Source organism: Dama dama, chromosome 3 (assembly GCF_033118175.1).
Source record: "Dama dama isolate Ldn47 chromosome 3, ASM3311817v1, whole genome shotgun sequence".
Taxonomy (NCBI): Eukaryota; Metazoa; Chordata; class Mammalia; order Artiodactyla; family Cervidae; genus Dama; species Dama dama.
Window position 1 is genome coordinate 60,594,648 of NC_083683.1, and position 16,977 is coordinate 60,611,624.

General features: G+C 39.0%; 1 protein-coding gene across 1 annotated transcript; it reads left to right on the forward strand.

Moving 5' to 3' along the window:
- The first annotated feature begins 1,537 nt into the window (after positions 1–1,537).
- Positions 1,538–16,339, forward strand: IL26 (interleukin 26). Its single transcript, XM_061123205.1, has 5 exons — positions 1,538–1,737; positions 1,823–1,879; positions 2,053–2,187; positions 15,471–15,536; positions 15,622–16,339. The coding sequence occupies exons 1-5, from the start codon at positions 1,567–1,569 to the stop codon at positions 15,706–15,708; spliced, it is 516 nt and encodes a 171-aa protein (XP_060979188.1). The 5' UTR covers positions 1,538–1,566; the 3' UTR covers positions 15,709–16,339.
- Positions 16,340–16,977: the final 638 nt, after the last annotated feature.

The window sequence follows — 16,977 nt, forward strand, 5'->3', positions numbered from 1 at the left end:
ACTTTAGAAAACTGAACTTGTTCATAAGTTAGAATCATATTTGTTTTTTAATTTATACTTTATTTTGACCATATCGCACAGCATGTGGGAATCTTAGTTCCCCAACCAGGGATCGAACCCACGTGCCCTGCTTGGGAAGCCCAGAGTCTTAACAGCTACACCATCAGGGAAGTCCTGACCCACCTACTTTTTGAAACAGCAGAAAATACTCCCATGTGTTTGGATTCTTTTACTTTATACTTTCTCTTTCCTCCTGTGATGCCCTGAATTCAGTCTTGTGTTCTGATGCCTGTTTATTGATTCTTCCTAGTTTTGATGAATCTCTTATCACAACCAGAGTTTTAGTGTTAACTTGCCCAGATTGAGGTTGGTGCCATTCGTTCTGGGCTTTGATGACCTAGCGCTGCTTCTCAGTATATGATTCTGAGCTGTGTCCATGTGTTATCCTGGGGATGCTATGCAAAAGGAAACATACTTATCGCCATAGGAAGAATTGGGACAGAGTTGAGGACAGAAGTCCATGGAGCATCTACTTTAGTATGTGGGCCCATGGTTCCAAGCACTATTCTTTGTATAGACAGATGCTTGGTAAAAATTTGTTAATGGAATAAACAAAAAAACAAAACAGTTATAGTGGAAAGTGAAGTCGCTCAGTTGTGTCTGACTCTTTGCAACCCCATGGACTGTAGCCTACCAGGATCCTCAGTCCGTGGGATTTTCCAGGCAAGAATACCGGAGTGGGGTGCCATTTCCTTCTCCAGGAGATCTTCCCGACCCAGAAGAACCTGGGTCTCCTGCATTGCAGGCAGACTCTTTACTGTCTGAGCCACCATGGAAGCCCATGGACTGATGATAAGAGAACCTATTAAATTAATAGGTTAATTAGGTAGGTTAATTAAGTAGGTCTTAATTCCAGGTCCTGGTTCAAAAAAGTCTTGATTATGTTGGGGGAGTTACAATGTATGAGGTGGAAAAATTCTTGAAAACAATTGGAAAATTTTTCTCTTGAGTCTTGATGGTGGGCTGCAGAATGATGGCTTCTGGTGTGGGGTAGGGGTGGGCAGGTGAAGGATCTGGCAAAGGACAAATGTCAAACCCATATGAGGTCATGAGCAGGTTTCCCAGGGCTGCTCATTCTACACTTTTTCTGGGATACTAGTTACAAAAGCAGATTTTTTTTTTTTCATATTTAAAAACAGTCACACAGCCTCCAGGAGATCAGGGTTCTTTTACTGGCATGGCTTGGCTTTTAAAAATAATGAAATCTGTTGTGAGACACATCTGAGGTTCTGAATGCTTTTTGGAAACAGGGCCCCCACCTTGCCAGTAAATTTGAGCTTTTACTTAATGTCACACTATGGTGTGGTCAGTGTTTTTTGATTATGAAGCAAGCTCTGAAAAATTAGAACTGAAGTGATCTTCCTCTTTCTAAACTGTAAGTTATCTTTCGCAGCATCTCATTGGAGAGGCGACCTTGAGGGCTAAAGTAAGTAGGTTATCCTCCCGTCTAACCGGCACAAATAACTGGTTACTGTGAGTGACACGAGCTGAGTGGGGTGGAGGGAAATGTGGGTGAGTTGCATTTTGAGATCTGGGTTGCTGTTTGTCACCCTGTCTCTTGCCATTGCTAAGCAGAAGCAATCACCCTTTGCCGAAAGTTGTTACCCAAGGGGAACCCTGTCCCAAGCTGTTGATACGCTTTATGTCAAGGCAGCAAGCCTCAGAGCAACGATTCCAGTAAGTACTAGGCTCTGCTTAGAATGAAGACCTAAGGGACATTTGAAATGCTGGATAAATCTTATTTCTCTTTGTTTTATTGTAGGAAGATCGCATAAAAAATATACGGTTATTAAAAAAGAAAACAAAAAAGCTATTTATGGTAAGCCAGGGGGTGCTTTTCTTTCTCACATTTCTACTTGTTGCATGCTTTTCTCCTTGCATTTTTAATTTTTCCAGATGGTCATGAAGTAGTAATCAGGGGGATATTTTGGTTCATTTTACAAAAGCTGCTCATGGTTTACCTTAGGCAATTTTTTCCTATCTCATTTATAGAAAAACTGCAGATTCCAGGAACAACTTCTGTCCTTCTTCATGGAAGATGTTTTTGGTCAACTCCAGTTACAAGTTTGCAAGGAAATGCACTTTGTGGAAGAATTTCATAGCCTTAGGCAGAAATTGAGCCGTTGTGTAAGTATGCACAGCAAATATGGTTTTGATCCCAGAAATCTACCTAGAAAATAGCATATTTTGTCTTCACCCCAACGGGTGAGTAAAGGGATTTTCTAATTGTTGGTTTGTAGTCCAAATGGAGAATCCATCACCAGGGAAACAGTATCAAACAATCCTGCGTAACTTCTCACGCCACTATGTTCTATTTCTTAAGGAATGACATGTAAAATAAGTTGAAGAGAGCTAAATGAACATGAGATGCTCCTCAGATCAATATTTTGTTTTTCAAATCAGTTTCTCTTTGTGCAAATCCCAACTAATTCATTCATTTAACAAATATTTCTGAAGCACCAATGATGTGCCAAACACTTTTCTAGAATGTCCTTGTTTTTCTTCTTTCCTTTCTTCCTTTCTCTCTTTTTTCTCTTTCTTTTTTGCTCACTTTCTCTCACCTCCTCTTTCTTTCCCATATTGATAAGTGCTTTTAGATTGACTTTGTCTCATTTATTTGTGTAAGTATAGAATTGTATCCTTTACAAGGCAAAGTTTCAATCAAAACAAAATGATAAAAGAAGTGTGTTCTTCTTTGGCACCTAAATTATTTGATGTTGTGGTATGGTCACCATCACCCTAAGCAATGGGGTACTCATTAAGAAGGCAGAAGTGACTGTATTTCTAACATCCATGATATTAAAGATCAGTATAGAAAGACAAAACAAAGCAAAACAACCAAGCCAGGATCTGTGCAGTATTAGTTGGCTCGCCTCTGTGAGAAGTGTTGAGTCTTTTCAGTGGGTTTTGCTCTAAATATGCGTTCTCCAGTCTCCTGTGGCTGTACTGGTAGGTGGTACAAAGTAGGGGGTAGTGAAGGTTATTACAGTTCTTGGGTCACCAGAAGGTAATGAGCTTTCTATTCTTGGGCATCAGGGTCATGAAACTTAAACTCTGGGCTGTTGGTAGCAGATTTTCAGTTTTAAAATATCAGGACATCTTTTTTCTTGTGGTCCATGAAAGTACACAGTAATCCAAATTCCAGCCTACAGTGCAGACAATTTTTATAAGGGTGAGCTGGTCAGTAGGGTAAAAAAATATAACAAATTTATATTCCCTTTGGTTAGTTTGTGTTTAAGTTACATCCTCATCTGGGACTTGGGTTGCATTCAGTTCAGTCGCTCAGTCGTGTCTGACTCTTTGTGACCCCATGGACTGCAGCACACCAGACTTCCTGTCCATCACCAACTCCCGAAGCCTACTCAAACTCACGTCCATCACGTTGCTGATGCCATCCAACCATCTCATCCTCTGTCATCCCCTTCTCCTCCTGCCTTCAATCTTTCCCAGCATCAGGGTCTTTGCCAATGAGTTGGTCCTTCGCATCAGGTGCCAAAGTATTGGCGTTTCAGCTTCCGCATCAGTCCTTCCGATGAATATTCAGGACTGATTTCCTTTAGGATGGACTGGTTGGATCTCCTTGCAGTCCAAGGGACTCTCAAGAGTCTTCTCCAACACCACAGCTCAAAAGCATCAATTCTTTGGCACTCAGCTTTCTTTATAGGCTAACTCTCATATCTATACTTGACTACTGGAAAAACCATAGCTTTGACTAGACAGATCTTTGTCGGCAAAATAATGTCTCTGCTTTTTAATATGCTGTCTAGGTTGGTAATAGCTTTTCTTCCAAGGAGCAAGCATCTTTTAATTTCATGGCTGCAGCCATCATCTGCAATGATTTTGGAGCCACCCAAAATAAAGTCTGCCACTGTTTCCCCATCTATTTGCCATGAAGTGATGGGACTGGATGCCATGATCTTTGTTTTCTGAACGTTGAGCTTTAAGCCAACTTTTTCACTCTCCTCTTTCACTTTCATCAAGGGGCTCTTTAGTTCCTCTTCACTTTCTGCCATAAGGGTGGTGTCGTCTGCGTATCTGAGGTTATTGATATTTCTCCCAGCAATCTTGATTCCAGCTTGTGCTTCATCCAATCCAGCATTTTGCATGATGTACTTTGCATATAAGTTAAATAAGCTGCATAGCTTCCCCAAAACTCTCATATTCCATTAAAATAATAAGGTACAGAGTCATCCAATTTAATGTAATATTATTGTAAATGAAGTTTGTTAATGATGCTGAGGTACTAGAAATCCTTGTCTGATACAGTATAGTATATCTGGACCCCTGAAACTCCCAAAAGCCATGTCTGCTTTGACCACTGATTTTATTTCTTCAGCTCATATAGCTAGAGACCACATAATAGTTATAACCCAAACCGAGCAATGTTTCAGACGAAAAACTTAGAAACCATAGAGCTATCTAGGAACTCTGGTTTGCCTTGACTTGCTATGGGAGAAGTCAGTTCCCAAAGGGACCTTAATTTGTCAAGAGCTTTTCTTGAGAGACTTGGGCTACTGCAGGATGGGAGTAGGGCGGAACCTCTCAGGCTCATCGTGGAGGCTTTCCAAGGCGGCTGGCTCCCCCTTGTGGCCAAATACGAGCACATCACCTAGCCAACCATCCTGAGGTTCACCTAATTCTGGTCTTTCCTTTTAATGTTCCCCCCTCCCAATACAACCCTTATTAGCTTTGGTTAATTTGGCTCACAAGCTAAGGAGTTTATGTGCTGTAGTAAACAAACCGCCTCCGTGAAACTGTAAAAGAGAAGGTCGAAGGATTAAGCTGAGCTTTAGAAAGTCGCCTCAGATATTGCTTTAGGGAAATAAGTTTAATTTTAGTAACAGGCTTGCATTTAGTTTTTCTGGCAATCACCATTTTTTCTTTTTGGCTACAGAAGCAAGCATGTGTCTAATATAAATTAACTGAGCATTTGCCGCTCTATGTGGAATTCTGAATCAGTGGATGTGGCAGAGATTAGTAGAGAGAAGTTATAAAATGTGAAGTAGGTGACATTTATTTACATGTGATTTTTTTCCTTCTTTTTTGAACATTTGTTTTAATTTTGGGAAGATGGGCATGGGGGCAGCTTTCCTAACAGAGCAGCTGTGCCCTCCACCAGATGTGTAATTGTCACTGTGTTTCTTTTTTCCCCCTTCCTTCCAGGGACCTCAGGCTACTGTTAATTCTTGAATATGCCAATGAATCAAAGCTTTGCAAGTTGCAGAAACTTTTCTCCCCCTTGCATGTGGCTTTGCTGGTTGCTTTAAAGCTCTCCTCTCTATCTTACTGAAACTTGGGCAGACTTTCAAGGAATTGATCCTGAGACTAAATCCATGTCTTGGTCTATAGAATCTGGAGTTAAAAAAAGAAAAAGAAAACCAGAAATAGCACCTATGATCCAATCCAGTCATCTCTTTTTTTTTTTTATTGGATGCAGACATTCCTAGGTGTGGTGATTCTGACTCAAGAATGAATCTTCAGAAATATCTGTATAATATCCCTTATAGGAATCTAAAAAGAAATTATACAAATGAGCTTATTTTACAAAACAGAAACAGAGAGGTTTTCCTCACAGAGGGGGAAAGAGTCGAGGGAAGGGAGGGATAGTTAGGGAGTTTGGGATCGACATGTACATGCTGCTATATTAAAAATGGAAAACCAAAAAGGCTGCAGCAATTTACATTCTCACCAACAGTGTAGGAGGATTCCTTTTTCTCCACATCCTCTCCAGCATTTATTGTTTGTAGACTTTTTGATGATGGCCATCTGACCAATGTGAGGTGATACCTCATTATAGTTTTGATTTGCATGTCTCTAACGATTAGTGATGTTGAGCATCTTTGCGCGTGCCTGTTGGCCATCTGTACGTCTGCAGGGGTGAGACTCCAGGCAAAAGAAACAATGGAAAGAGCACTGCAATAATATGCTTGGACTGAAGTGTGCACACTAGTGCCATAAGGAAGGACAAGGAGAGTCTGAGGAAGAGACCAGACTGGGGTAAAAGTGGAAGTGTCTGGCTCTTCGACCCCATGGACTGCAGTCCACTAGGCTTCTCTGTCCATGCAATTCTCCAGGCAGGAATACTGGAGTGGGTAGCCATTCCCTTCTGCAGGGATCAAATCCAGGTCTCCTGCATTGCAGGCAGATTCTTTATCATCTGAGCCATTAGGGAAGCCCAGACTGGGATGAGCCCAAGGTTTCTACTTGGAAAGCTGGCTGGTTGGTGGTGTCATTCACTATGAGATCAGAAGGAAAAAGCCTGGAGAAAGGTTAGTAAGTTGCTTTAGGTCTGCTAGAAGTTTGAGAAGTCCCATGCATAAATACAATCATAGGAGTGATAATCAAAATACATATCCATGTATTTTGTGTATGTTTATATTTATGATGTATTTATTAATAGATTTATTGATATATAATTAGCATGAAGTTAACTGAATGGATTTAGAGTGTGTTATTGGGTAGTTTTGACATATGTGTATACTTGTGAAATCACCACCACAATTAAGATGATGAACACATCCATCACCCCTCAAAGTTTCTTTGTTTGGCTTGGTAATCCCCTCCACTTCCCCTCCCCAACACTGGTTCCAAAGGACCGCCGACCAGCTTTCTGTCACTATAGATTTATTTGCATTTCCTAGGATTTAATGTAAATGGTTTTACAGATGATCCCTAACTTACAATGGTGTGATTTTTGACTTTATAAAAGGTCTGTATTTCCAGTTTTTCTGGGCTAGTGATTCCTGGCACAGTACTCTCTCGATATTGGATAGCAGCGGCAGTCACAGCTCCCGGTCAGCCATAAGATCATGAGGGTAAACAACCAATTCGTTTACCACCATTCTGTATCCAGACAACTATCCTGTTTTTCACTTTCATTACAGTATTGAATAAATTCTATGAGATATTCAACATTTCATCATGAAATAGGCTTGTGTTAGGTGATTTTTCTCCATTGTAGGCCAATTTAAGTGTTCTGAACACATTTAAGCTAGGCTAGACTAAGCTATGATGCTTGGAAAGTTAGATATACTAGGCATATTTTTAATTCTTTATTGAATTTGTTACAACTTTGTTTCTGTTTTATGTCTCAGTTTTTTGACCTTGAGGCATGTGCGATATTAGCTCCCTGATCAGAGATTGAACTCACAATCCCTACGTTGAAAGATGAAGTCTTAACAACTGGACTGCCAGGGGAGTCCCTTAAATGCATTTTTGACTTAAGATATTTTCAACTAACAATAGGTTTATCAGGACTTAAGACAATTATAAAGTGAGGAAAATCTATATACGTATCATATTCTTTAAAGTCTGACTTCTACCCAGTATAATCATTTTGAGATTCACTCATGTTATTGAGTGTATTAATTACTTCTTCCCTTTTCATTGCCAATTAGCATTCCACTGTAATGATATACCACACTTTATCTATTCATCTATTGATGACTATTTATTTTTTCCAGTTTTTCATTATCACAAAAAAAGCTGCTATTAATATTTATATACTTCCCCAGTGACTCAGTCAGTAAAGAATCTGCCTGCAGTGCAGGAGACCCAGGGTTCAATCCCTGGGAGGGAAAGATCCCCTGGAGAAGGAAATGGCAATCCACTCCAGTAATCTTGCCTGGAGAAATGCCTTTGTTTGGAGAGATATTCTCACTTCTGTTGAGTAAATACTTGAGTGGTAGGAGTGGTAAACACCTAGGCTGGATCATAGGTTAGGTGTATGTTTAATGATGCAATAAACAGCCAAGCTGTTTCCTAGAGTGGTTGAATCAGTTTACATTTCTACCAGTAGTGTATGGAGTTAAAATTGTTTCAACATCCTTGCTGTCATTTTTATGGTCAATGACAATGTTTTTCTGTATTTTATTGTGGATAGTTTCTATTGATATATCTTCAAGTTTACAAAATTTACAAATCTTTTAGTTTGTAATATCTAACCTACTTTAGTCCCATTCAGTATGTTTTTCATCTTAGACATTATAGCCTTTGTTACCAGAAGTCTGAATTTGTTCTTTTTAATATTTTCCCTTTTCCTACTTCACATGATCCATCTTTCCTTTAGCTTCTAGAATGTACTATATGGACCCTATTTCTGTTATCAGTCTCTGATAATTATTGTTTAGATCTATTAATTCATAAAACATTGCAAAATAATGCTTTAAAATTCTATTTCCTTTATTTATAAATAGGGATAATTATGTAAAGAGAATCTCTCCCTAATTGTTTGGCTGTCCTGAGGACCTTATCATATAAGAAGGTCAGAATAAACATGTAATTCTGGTTCTTATCTGTTTTAAATATTGTGATTTTCTAGATAGTGTGCAATTTTATTTAGGGTCAGCTGTTTATGCAAATGTATGAGATATTTTTAAAAGTTACCAAATGATGACATTATATTTTTAATTAAAACTTGTTATTTCATTTGCTCCAAGAATGTCATCTCTACTGTTTAAAAAGAAACATGTAATTCATTTTCTTTATTTATCAGTTTTCAATATAAGGATTGATTTTCTAATATTCTTTCAAGGTGATCAATGAGTTGTTATTTTCTCTTAGGTTCATGATTAGGACATAAATTCTTTTTCATTTTTGAGAAGTCTTCCTGGTTCTTTAAAGTTTGGGGTTTCTCTATAAATCCACAGAGACTGGCATCTTCTTGAGCCATTCTCAAGACACGGCACTACAACAATTTTCACGATAGACTCCAATGTCTGGAATCTCAGCACCACTGTATTCGAGTGTCATCTTATCATTTCTGAGAACATTCTAGGTATTTTGCAGTACCTAGTAAAATATTATACATTTTAATAAGTCTGATTTGGGTAATTCAGGTGGTATAATTGTTTAAAGAAAAAAAAGCAGTGGCTAACATAAATACCTTTATTTTTAATCTTTGTTAGCCATGAAAGGTGAAAATGAAAGTTGCTCAGTGGTGTCTGACTCTTTGCGATCCCATGGTATTTGTCTAAATGATATTTGGAAAGTGCCTCTATGTAAAAAGACGTTTTAAAGATTCTTATAGAAAAACTCTCAGATTTGAAAGGGAATTCAATAGTTGCTTAGTTGAATTCATAGGATCGTTCGCCTAATTGCTAGTGCTCAAAGTTGAAACTGGAAAAATAGTACATTAGTTTTCAAGATTTCATCATCTACTTTAATTAACGTTTTGAGAGTCTAAATAGTAATTGGTAATTAGAGAGCTCTGTTTCTTTACATTAATTGTATGTGATTGATTTGTAAGTTTGGTAAGTCTTGTCAAATAGAATATTTGTGTCTCTAATTCTTGTAGAATGTTTGATAAGTAATTTGTATCATAAGTAACTTGTATCATCAAATAGTTGCAACTAGCTTGTCAAGTTGTGAAGCATTGCTAATTATTTGTTTGCAATTTTGAATATTTTAAAAATCATAATTGGTTGAACTGATAAAAACTGAAGCAGGAAGTAAGATTAATTCTGGTTTATTCTTTCATTAACTATAAAGTCCTAAACTTGTCTTTAACGATACAAATCTCATCGTGCAGTTTTTGGAAGAATTAAATAAGATACTACGTCAAAGTGCCTAATACATAGTAGTTCTGTAAAATTGTTCGTATCTTTCCTTACTGTTTTCCATACTCAGAACACTAATTTTCTTCCAATTATATTTTCTCAACAATTTCCAAAGGAGAGATTCTCTTAAACAATCAAATACCCTTTTAGTGCCTAATGTTAGTGTTTTACTTATAGTGTTACTTTAAGTGAAAGAGAAAGAGATCATTTATGAGTCATCAGTTTTAACTTTGGTAAATATATTTTCTAATTATATTATAGAATTTCTTTTCCGTCAAAGTTATCCCTTAGCTGTGCTGGGCTGTGCTGTGCTAAGTCAATTAATTTATGTCCAGCTTTGTGCAACCCTATGGACTGTAGCCCGCCAGGCTCCTCTGTTCATGGAATTCTCCAGGCAGGAATACTGAAGTGGGTTGTCATATCCTCCTCCAGGGGATCTTCCCAACCCGGGGATTGAACCCGCATCTCTTATGGTCTCCTGCGTTGGCAGGCGGGTTCTTTACCACTAATGCCACCTGGGAAGCCTGGTACATGCTCATAAAAGACTATAGTATATTAAAACTCCTTTTGTAGGAAGAATTTGAGTTCATTATTTGTGAGAATACAGGGTGAGAGACTATGACATGTACCGCTGTCCACTCCCTGGCCAAGCTATTTCATTTCCTCAGAATTATCAGTGGAGAGGGATTATTCATTTTTGCTTTAGTGTATATAATACACAATACATATTCTTATGATTTTTCAAACATGTTGTGGATACTGGGGATTCAGATTTAAGGATTATATTTATTTTTTCATGAAATTCTTTTAAACGGAGCTCACTAATGCCCAGTATATACTTCAGACTACTTAATATTAAACCAGTGGGCTTTGTGAGCCCCAAAGCTCTAAGCTGATGCTTGCATTTCATTCATTGATTCATTCATTAAATAAGCACCGAGTATCTAGTGTTGCTGAATACTATTCCAGATGCTGGAAATTCAACAAAAATTGATAGGTAATATCTCTTTCTGTACAGAATTCTTTTGAGAATGGCCTCAGTCAGTTTCAGCAACTCTCAGATTTTGATAGGTGCCATGAAGGGAGCAAACAAGAGGATGCTGAGGGCTGGAGGTTGGGGGCCGTATCACAGGTAACTGAGTCTGAGACCAGAAGGGTGTTTGAATTATCACTGTTGGACTTCCCTGGTTGTCCAGTGCTTAAGACTCCGCAGTCCTAACGCAGGAGGCACAGGTTCGATCCCTGGTTAGGGAACTAGGATCCCACATGCTACCAGCTGTGGCCCCCAAAATAATAACAATAATAACAAATTAAATAAATACACAATCTCTGTTCTCTCCAACCTTTGAGCATCGGGCTTCCTCTGCCTACTCTTCCATTCTTTCTGTTTCTTCCATTCCATTTTAGTTACCCTTCAAGATGCAACGCTCTTGTTTTTTCCTTCTGGAAGCCTTCTGGGGTCCCACAGTTGGATGGCCTCTGCTATGTCCTCAGAACAGGTTTTGTTTTTAAATCACAATACTCATCATGTAGTATTGTGATTTTCCTTCGCTGTCTCTGACAATTATGAGCCATTGCTTGTGCCCCAAGGAGGTTTTCAGCATGTAGGGCACTTTTATAAATTAAGTAAAATCAATGCTATGTGGTCAGAGACACGATTATATGCCTAGCATATAGTAAGTATGCAATAACCATCCATCGACTTAATGGTGAATGATTAGGCTGTTGCCTTGTGTTTGTTATTCCGTGACTATCACACACACATTATTTTTTGTTTTTGAGCCAATCTTTGGTTATTCCAGCCCTACTAATAAATCGCCTCTCGTCCAGGTCATAACTGCTTTGCCTGAGTCTGTCAAATCATGCAGCCGTTCTTAGAACAAAACTGCTGCCCTTTCGTTTTGCATGCTTTTTTCTGCAAATGGAACTATACCTTGAAATATAAGGTAAAAGGAATCCCTCCTTCCAAGCAAAGAAATCTGAATTAGCAGTAAAATCAGGCTATCCTAATGGGTCTATAGACATGTTTATAACAGTGAGGAAAGTGAAAACCTCTTGCATTTACTAGGGGTCATTTATAGTAAACAGAGCTCAAGGCACCAGAAAGAATCCCATAAACCTACAGAGCTCTACAGGAAACACTGCCACTATTAAGTAATGGGTTTTTATTTTTTGCCAAACCTTGTTTTTCTCCCCTTCTGCTCTCTTTGTTCTTAGGGTAGCATGTGCCTTAGATGGAGTGAAGTCACAAACCTTTCTTGTTATCCCTACCCTACTATGGGAGGCCCTGTAGGCCCACGCTGTCTGGGGAGAGGGCCTCGTCATCAAGGAGTGCCCTAATGACCTTTAATTTCTCTAATGACCAGAATTTGGTTGGCTTCTTTGGTCTCACGTTTTCGGTGTTAAATCTTTTTTTTTTTTTCAATATTTATTTATTTTTGGCTGTGCTGAGTCTTCATCACTGCACGTTTTTTTCTCTAGTTGTGGCAGGCGGGGGCTGCTCTCTAGTTGCAGAGCACAGGTTTTCATTGCAGTGGCTTCTCGTGTTGCAGAGCAAGGGCTGTGGGGTGCGCATGCTGCAGAGGTTGCAGTTCCTGGGCTGTCGAGCGCGGGGCCCAGCAGTTGCGGTGCTCGGATTCGAGAGCGCAGGACCCAGGGTTTGTGGCGCCCGGGCTTAGTTGCTCTGTGGCACGTGGATCTTCCTGGGCCAGAGATCACACCCCTGTTTCCTGCATCGGCAGGTGGATTCTAGTGTTACAGTTTTAAGTCCTGACCCAGGCATATTGGATATTGTGCTCTATGACTTGCTTATTCAGTTCCTTGTGACTGATCTTTGCATCTAAGAATGTTGGATATATTGGAATTGGCAAGTATTGATTATCCTCATGAAGTCCTCTCTTCCAGTTGCAATGTTTGGGCCAATTAGATTTATACTAGATAATTTCTGACTGGACGGATTTAGCATCTAGCCAAATTCTCCATTTAAAAAGTAATAGCAGTCTTCTCTATAATAATTTCCAGAACTACTCTCCCGGCTGGAACTAGAGTTGGTATTTCTAGAATTTACTTTTGCAGTTCCAGTCTGGAAAACAAATGAACAAAGGGAGCAAAACACACACAAACACACAAACACACACACACAAATACACACACACAAACACACGCAAACACACACACAAACACACACACAAACACACAAACACACACACAAACACGCAAACACACACAAACACAAACACACACACAAACACACACAGAAACACACACAGAAACACACACAAATATGCAAACACGCAAACACACACACAAACACACACACACACAAGCACGCAAACACAAACACAAACACGCAAACACACACACAAACACACGCAAACACACACACAAAACACACACACACAAACACACAAACACACACACACAAACACGCAAACACACAAACACGCAAACACACACACAAACACGCAAACACAAACACACAAACATGCAAACACAAACACGCAAACACACACACAAACACACACACACAAACACACACAAACACACACAGAAACACACACACACGAACACGCAAACACATAAACACACAAACACGCAAACACACACACAAACACACACAAACATGCAAACACACACAAGCACACACACAAACACACACACAAGCACAAACACGCAAACACACACAAGGACACACACAAAGACACACACAAACACACACACAAACACACACACAAACACGCAAACACACAAGCACACACACAAACACACGCAAACACACACACAAACACACAGAAACACACACAAACATGCAAACATACACACACAAACACACACACAAACACACACAAACATGCAAGCACACACACAAGCACACACACACACAAACACACACAAACACACACAAGCACACACACAAGCACACACACAAGCACACACACAAGCACACACACAAACACACACACATAAACACACACACACACAGGGTTTCATCTTTTGTTCATTACCACACCGTGCATTTTCAGGTTGAAGTCTCTCTGTCTCTGTCTGTCTTTCTCTGTCAATTAGCTTAGGCTTTTAGAAGCATTCCCAGTATTTCCCCCGGGATAATACAGAGTAGGGATCTTTGAACTAATCTTTCTTTGGAACTGGATATTTAAGATTTTCAACAGGAGAATGGCTTGGCCGGAATATCTTTTCCAAGTTATGCAGTTTTTTTAAATATAAAAAAATAGTATAATAGTCTATATATAGTGTATAAATAGTGTAATATAGTGGCTTTTAAATACATACTCTGGAGTCAAAATACCTGGGTTTGGATCTCAGCTCTTTCACTTATTAATACCATGTGAACATTGACAGAATGTTAACTTCAATGCTTGGGTTTTCTAACTTGTAAAATGAGGGTGATAATAGTACCTACCTCATAAGATTGTTTTGAGGACTGAATGAGTTAATATAACCAAAGCCTTCATATTAGTGCCTGACACAGAATGCTAACAAAATACACGTTGATTACTATTATTTTTATCTAACAATCTTCACATGAAGGGAAATTGGGATAAAGAAGAACTGCTAGAGTTCTATCAATAATCTTTTATTATTGATCTTGTATTTTGTTGATTTTCCCATCTACCACTATCCTATTTGCTAGCTCTGTTTTGCTCATTATTATGTCTTTAGTGCCTGACACATGATCTGACACTTAGTAGGCACTTCATGAATGCTTGTTTAACGAAGGAATGAATTCTTCCTGACTGTATTTGCTGATTCTGGCTACCACTGTCCTGGATCGGTTCCACCTTGTTTTGGCCTCACAGGATCTGGTGTGGGAGGAAACGTCCCCTAAATTCACGGCTCTTATCACAGGGAGGTTCAGCCCTTGTGCTTGTGAGTCCTGCAGATGGAACCTTCACATTCTGTGTGCAGCTCTCCCATGCCTCATCACAAAAGCCCCTTTCACAGGAAGAATTTCTACCTTCCTATGCAAGGTCTTCCCTATGGGAATCTGTGGGAGAAAAAAAGCTGAGGAAAGGAAGGTGGATAATTTCTTCCTCCATGACTTCTAAGTGATTCTCGTGCTCAGATTTGAAAACTCACCTCCTCAAAGGAGACCAGCATTTCCCAATCTCTCCCCACCCCAAGTCAGGCTACAAGCTGTCTTCTCAAGACACTAGCTTACTCTTCTTCCAATTTAGAAACTAATATTCATTTCCTGGTGCTTTCTCCTGGGAATCAACATCTGAATATTGTACTATGCAATATTTCAAATAGCCAGAGAGATTTTTCAAAAAGTAAAAATTTTTTTTCTCATCATTTGCACATTTCTTGTGTTTCCAGCATCTCTCTTGCTCCAGCCATGGTTTCTTTAAGTTTCTGGAAGGCGTAATCTTTCTTGCCTCAGGACATTTGCCCACCTTTCGCTCAGGTTCCCTGTGTATTATTATTATTCCATCTGTGTATCCTTTCCAAATCCCTCTTTTCTTTCTTCGTTTCCTCATATACCTGCTGCCTCCCCCCTGTTCAGGCCTTAATTCAAGTGTTATTCCTCAAAAGAACCTTCTCTGACTATCCAGTTGAAAGAGGGTCATTTCTGTAGATCCCTATCATAGAGTCATGCATTACAAACACAGTTTTAGTTGCAGTTTGTAAATTTTAATTTTTCTTTTTTTTTTTTATTTATCATTATTCTCTCTCATGAAACTGTAAACTCTGTTAGGACAGAGGCCAGGTATTATTTACTTGCCAGCGTATTTCATGCCCACAACATGCTCAAAAATTGTTGGTTGAGTGGATGGAAGAGTGAGTACTGGAACTTCTTCAGCAATATTTCTGTATTTACTGCTAATTTCTTAGATTTCCTGTGCTTCATCAGCTAGAGAGATGAAATCCATTACCAGGATGAAAAGAACATTTTATGAGGTAAGTATACCAAATTCTTGTCTTTGAGTACTTTTTTTAAAGATATGAAATATTTCTGCTTCTAATATTTCTACTTTATCTGCAGATTGGAAAGAAAGGAATCTACAAAGCCATCAGTGAACTGGATATTCTTCTTTCCTGGATTAAACAATTCTTGGAAAGTATTAAGTAATTCAAGAAGCCAAGTGGATTGACTTATTATTTTGAAATATAATGAGCACAACCAGAGATCAATTTACAGTAGTGTATTTCCTTTTAAATATTTTGTATATAGTGCTAACAGTAAGTTAGATGTCTAGAGGAATTTAATGCAATAACATTTTGGAGATAAGTTATCATTTACATGCACATTTTCTGTATTTTCAAAGAATGCTTTCATTTTGAATATGTTTTGTCATCCCCAAGTGCATTGTATGAGTTTAATCTAAAAGTGTACAACCAGAATTAAATCATGTAATATTTACTCAAAGAAAACGACAGATTTCTGGGATACAATATAGTGAGACTTACATAAATGCCATGTATATAATTATTGTCTACTTAAGGAGTAAGCATAGAATAGTGTAGGGCTTGATGATAATTAATTGTGCCCAGTGTGAACTTAGCCCCTAGCAGATTTTGATTTTAATGAAAGAAGTTGTGTTTCTTTGTCCTGGATATCCTTTCTAAGACAGTATGCTAGAATTTCATTCAGTATAATGGGTAACTATCAGATCAGATCAAATGGTTGCACATGTAAACTAACTGCTTGGAATGGTTTACTAGACACACTTTTGACAGATAACTCAAGCTACATAGACTACAAGGAACTAAGTGGAAATGATGCTAAAGCTTGATTATGTTCCTTCCAGGTGCCATGCAATTAAGAATGTTATTAGAGGCCAAACAGAAGTCTGAATGCAGTTCAGATTCTACCATAGGAAACTTGCCATACTATCTAAAAACCTTACCCATACAGCCAGCCCTTCAGTTGAATGAGTCATACAGGCTGACTATTTTGCATCAAACGGACCCTGCTTCAGCGTAGTAATCATGGGCAGTTTCAGAGAGCGATTTGTGTGATGGCTAATTCGCTTCCACAAAGCATCCATTCTGTCTCTGCTGCACACAGACAACCCCGGGACTTGGTGTTTTGTGGTAGGAATAGACAGGGTGTCCTGAAAGCCTCTGTGGTTTTCATCCTTGGCATCTCTTCTCTTGTTTTCTCACCATCCAGTCTCTTCAATCACATAGTCATTTATCTGTCCACTGGGGACTACCTTCTCTTTCATATTTCCAAAAGTATCCCTTTGTTTCTTACCCTTTCTCCTCCCTGCCTTCCCCATCCACACCCTGTACCCCCATGTCTTACCCCACTGGGGACCTCATTATCAGACAGGCCCACAGCCAGGGAAAGGGGTGGTGAGTGGAGGGGTATGGGGGTGGGGGGCCTGGGGGACTC

Coding starts and splice junctions, on each gene's coding strand:
- IL26 (XM_061123205.1), top strand. CDS start 1,567: ATGTGGGTGAGTTGCATTTTGAGATCTGGGTTGCTGTTTGTCACCCTG. Junction 1,738..1,822: donor GCCTCAGAGCAACGATTCCA/GTAAGTACTAGG, acceptor GTTTTATTGTAG/GAAGATCGCATAAAAAATAT. Junction 15,537..15,621: donor TGAAAAGAACATTTTATGAG/GTAAGTATACCA, acceptor CTTTATCTGCAG/ATTGGAAAGAAAGGAATCTA.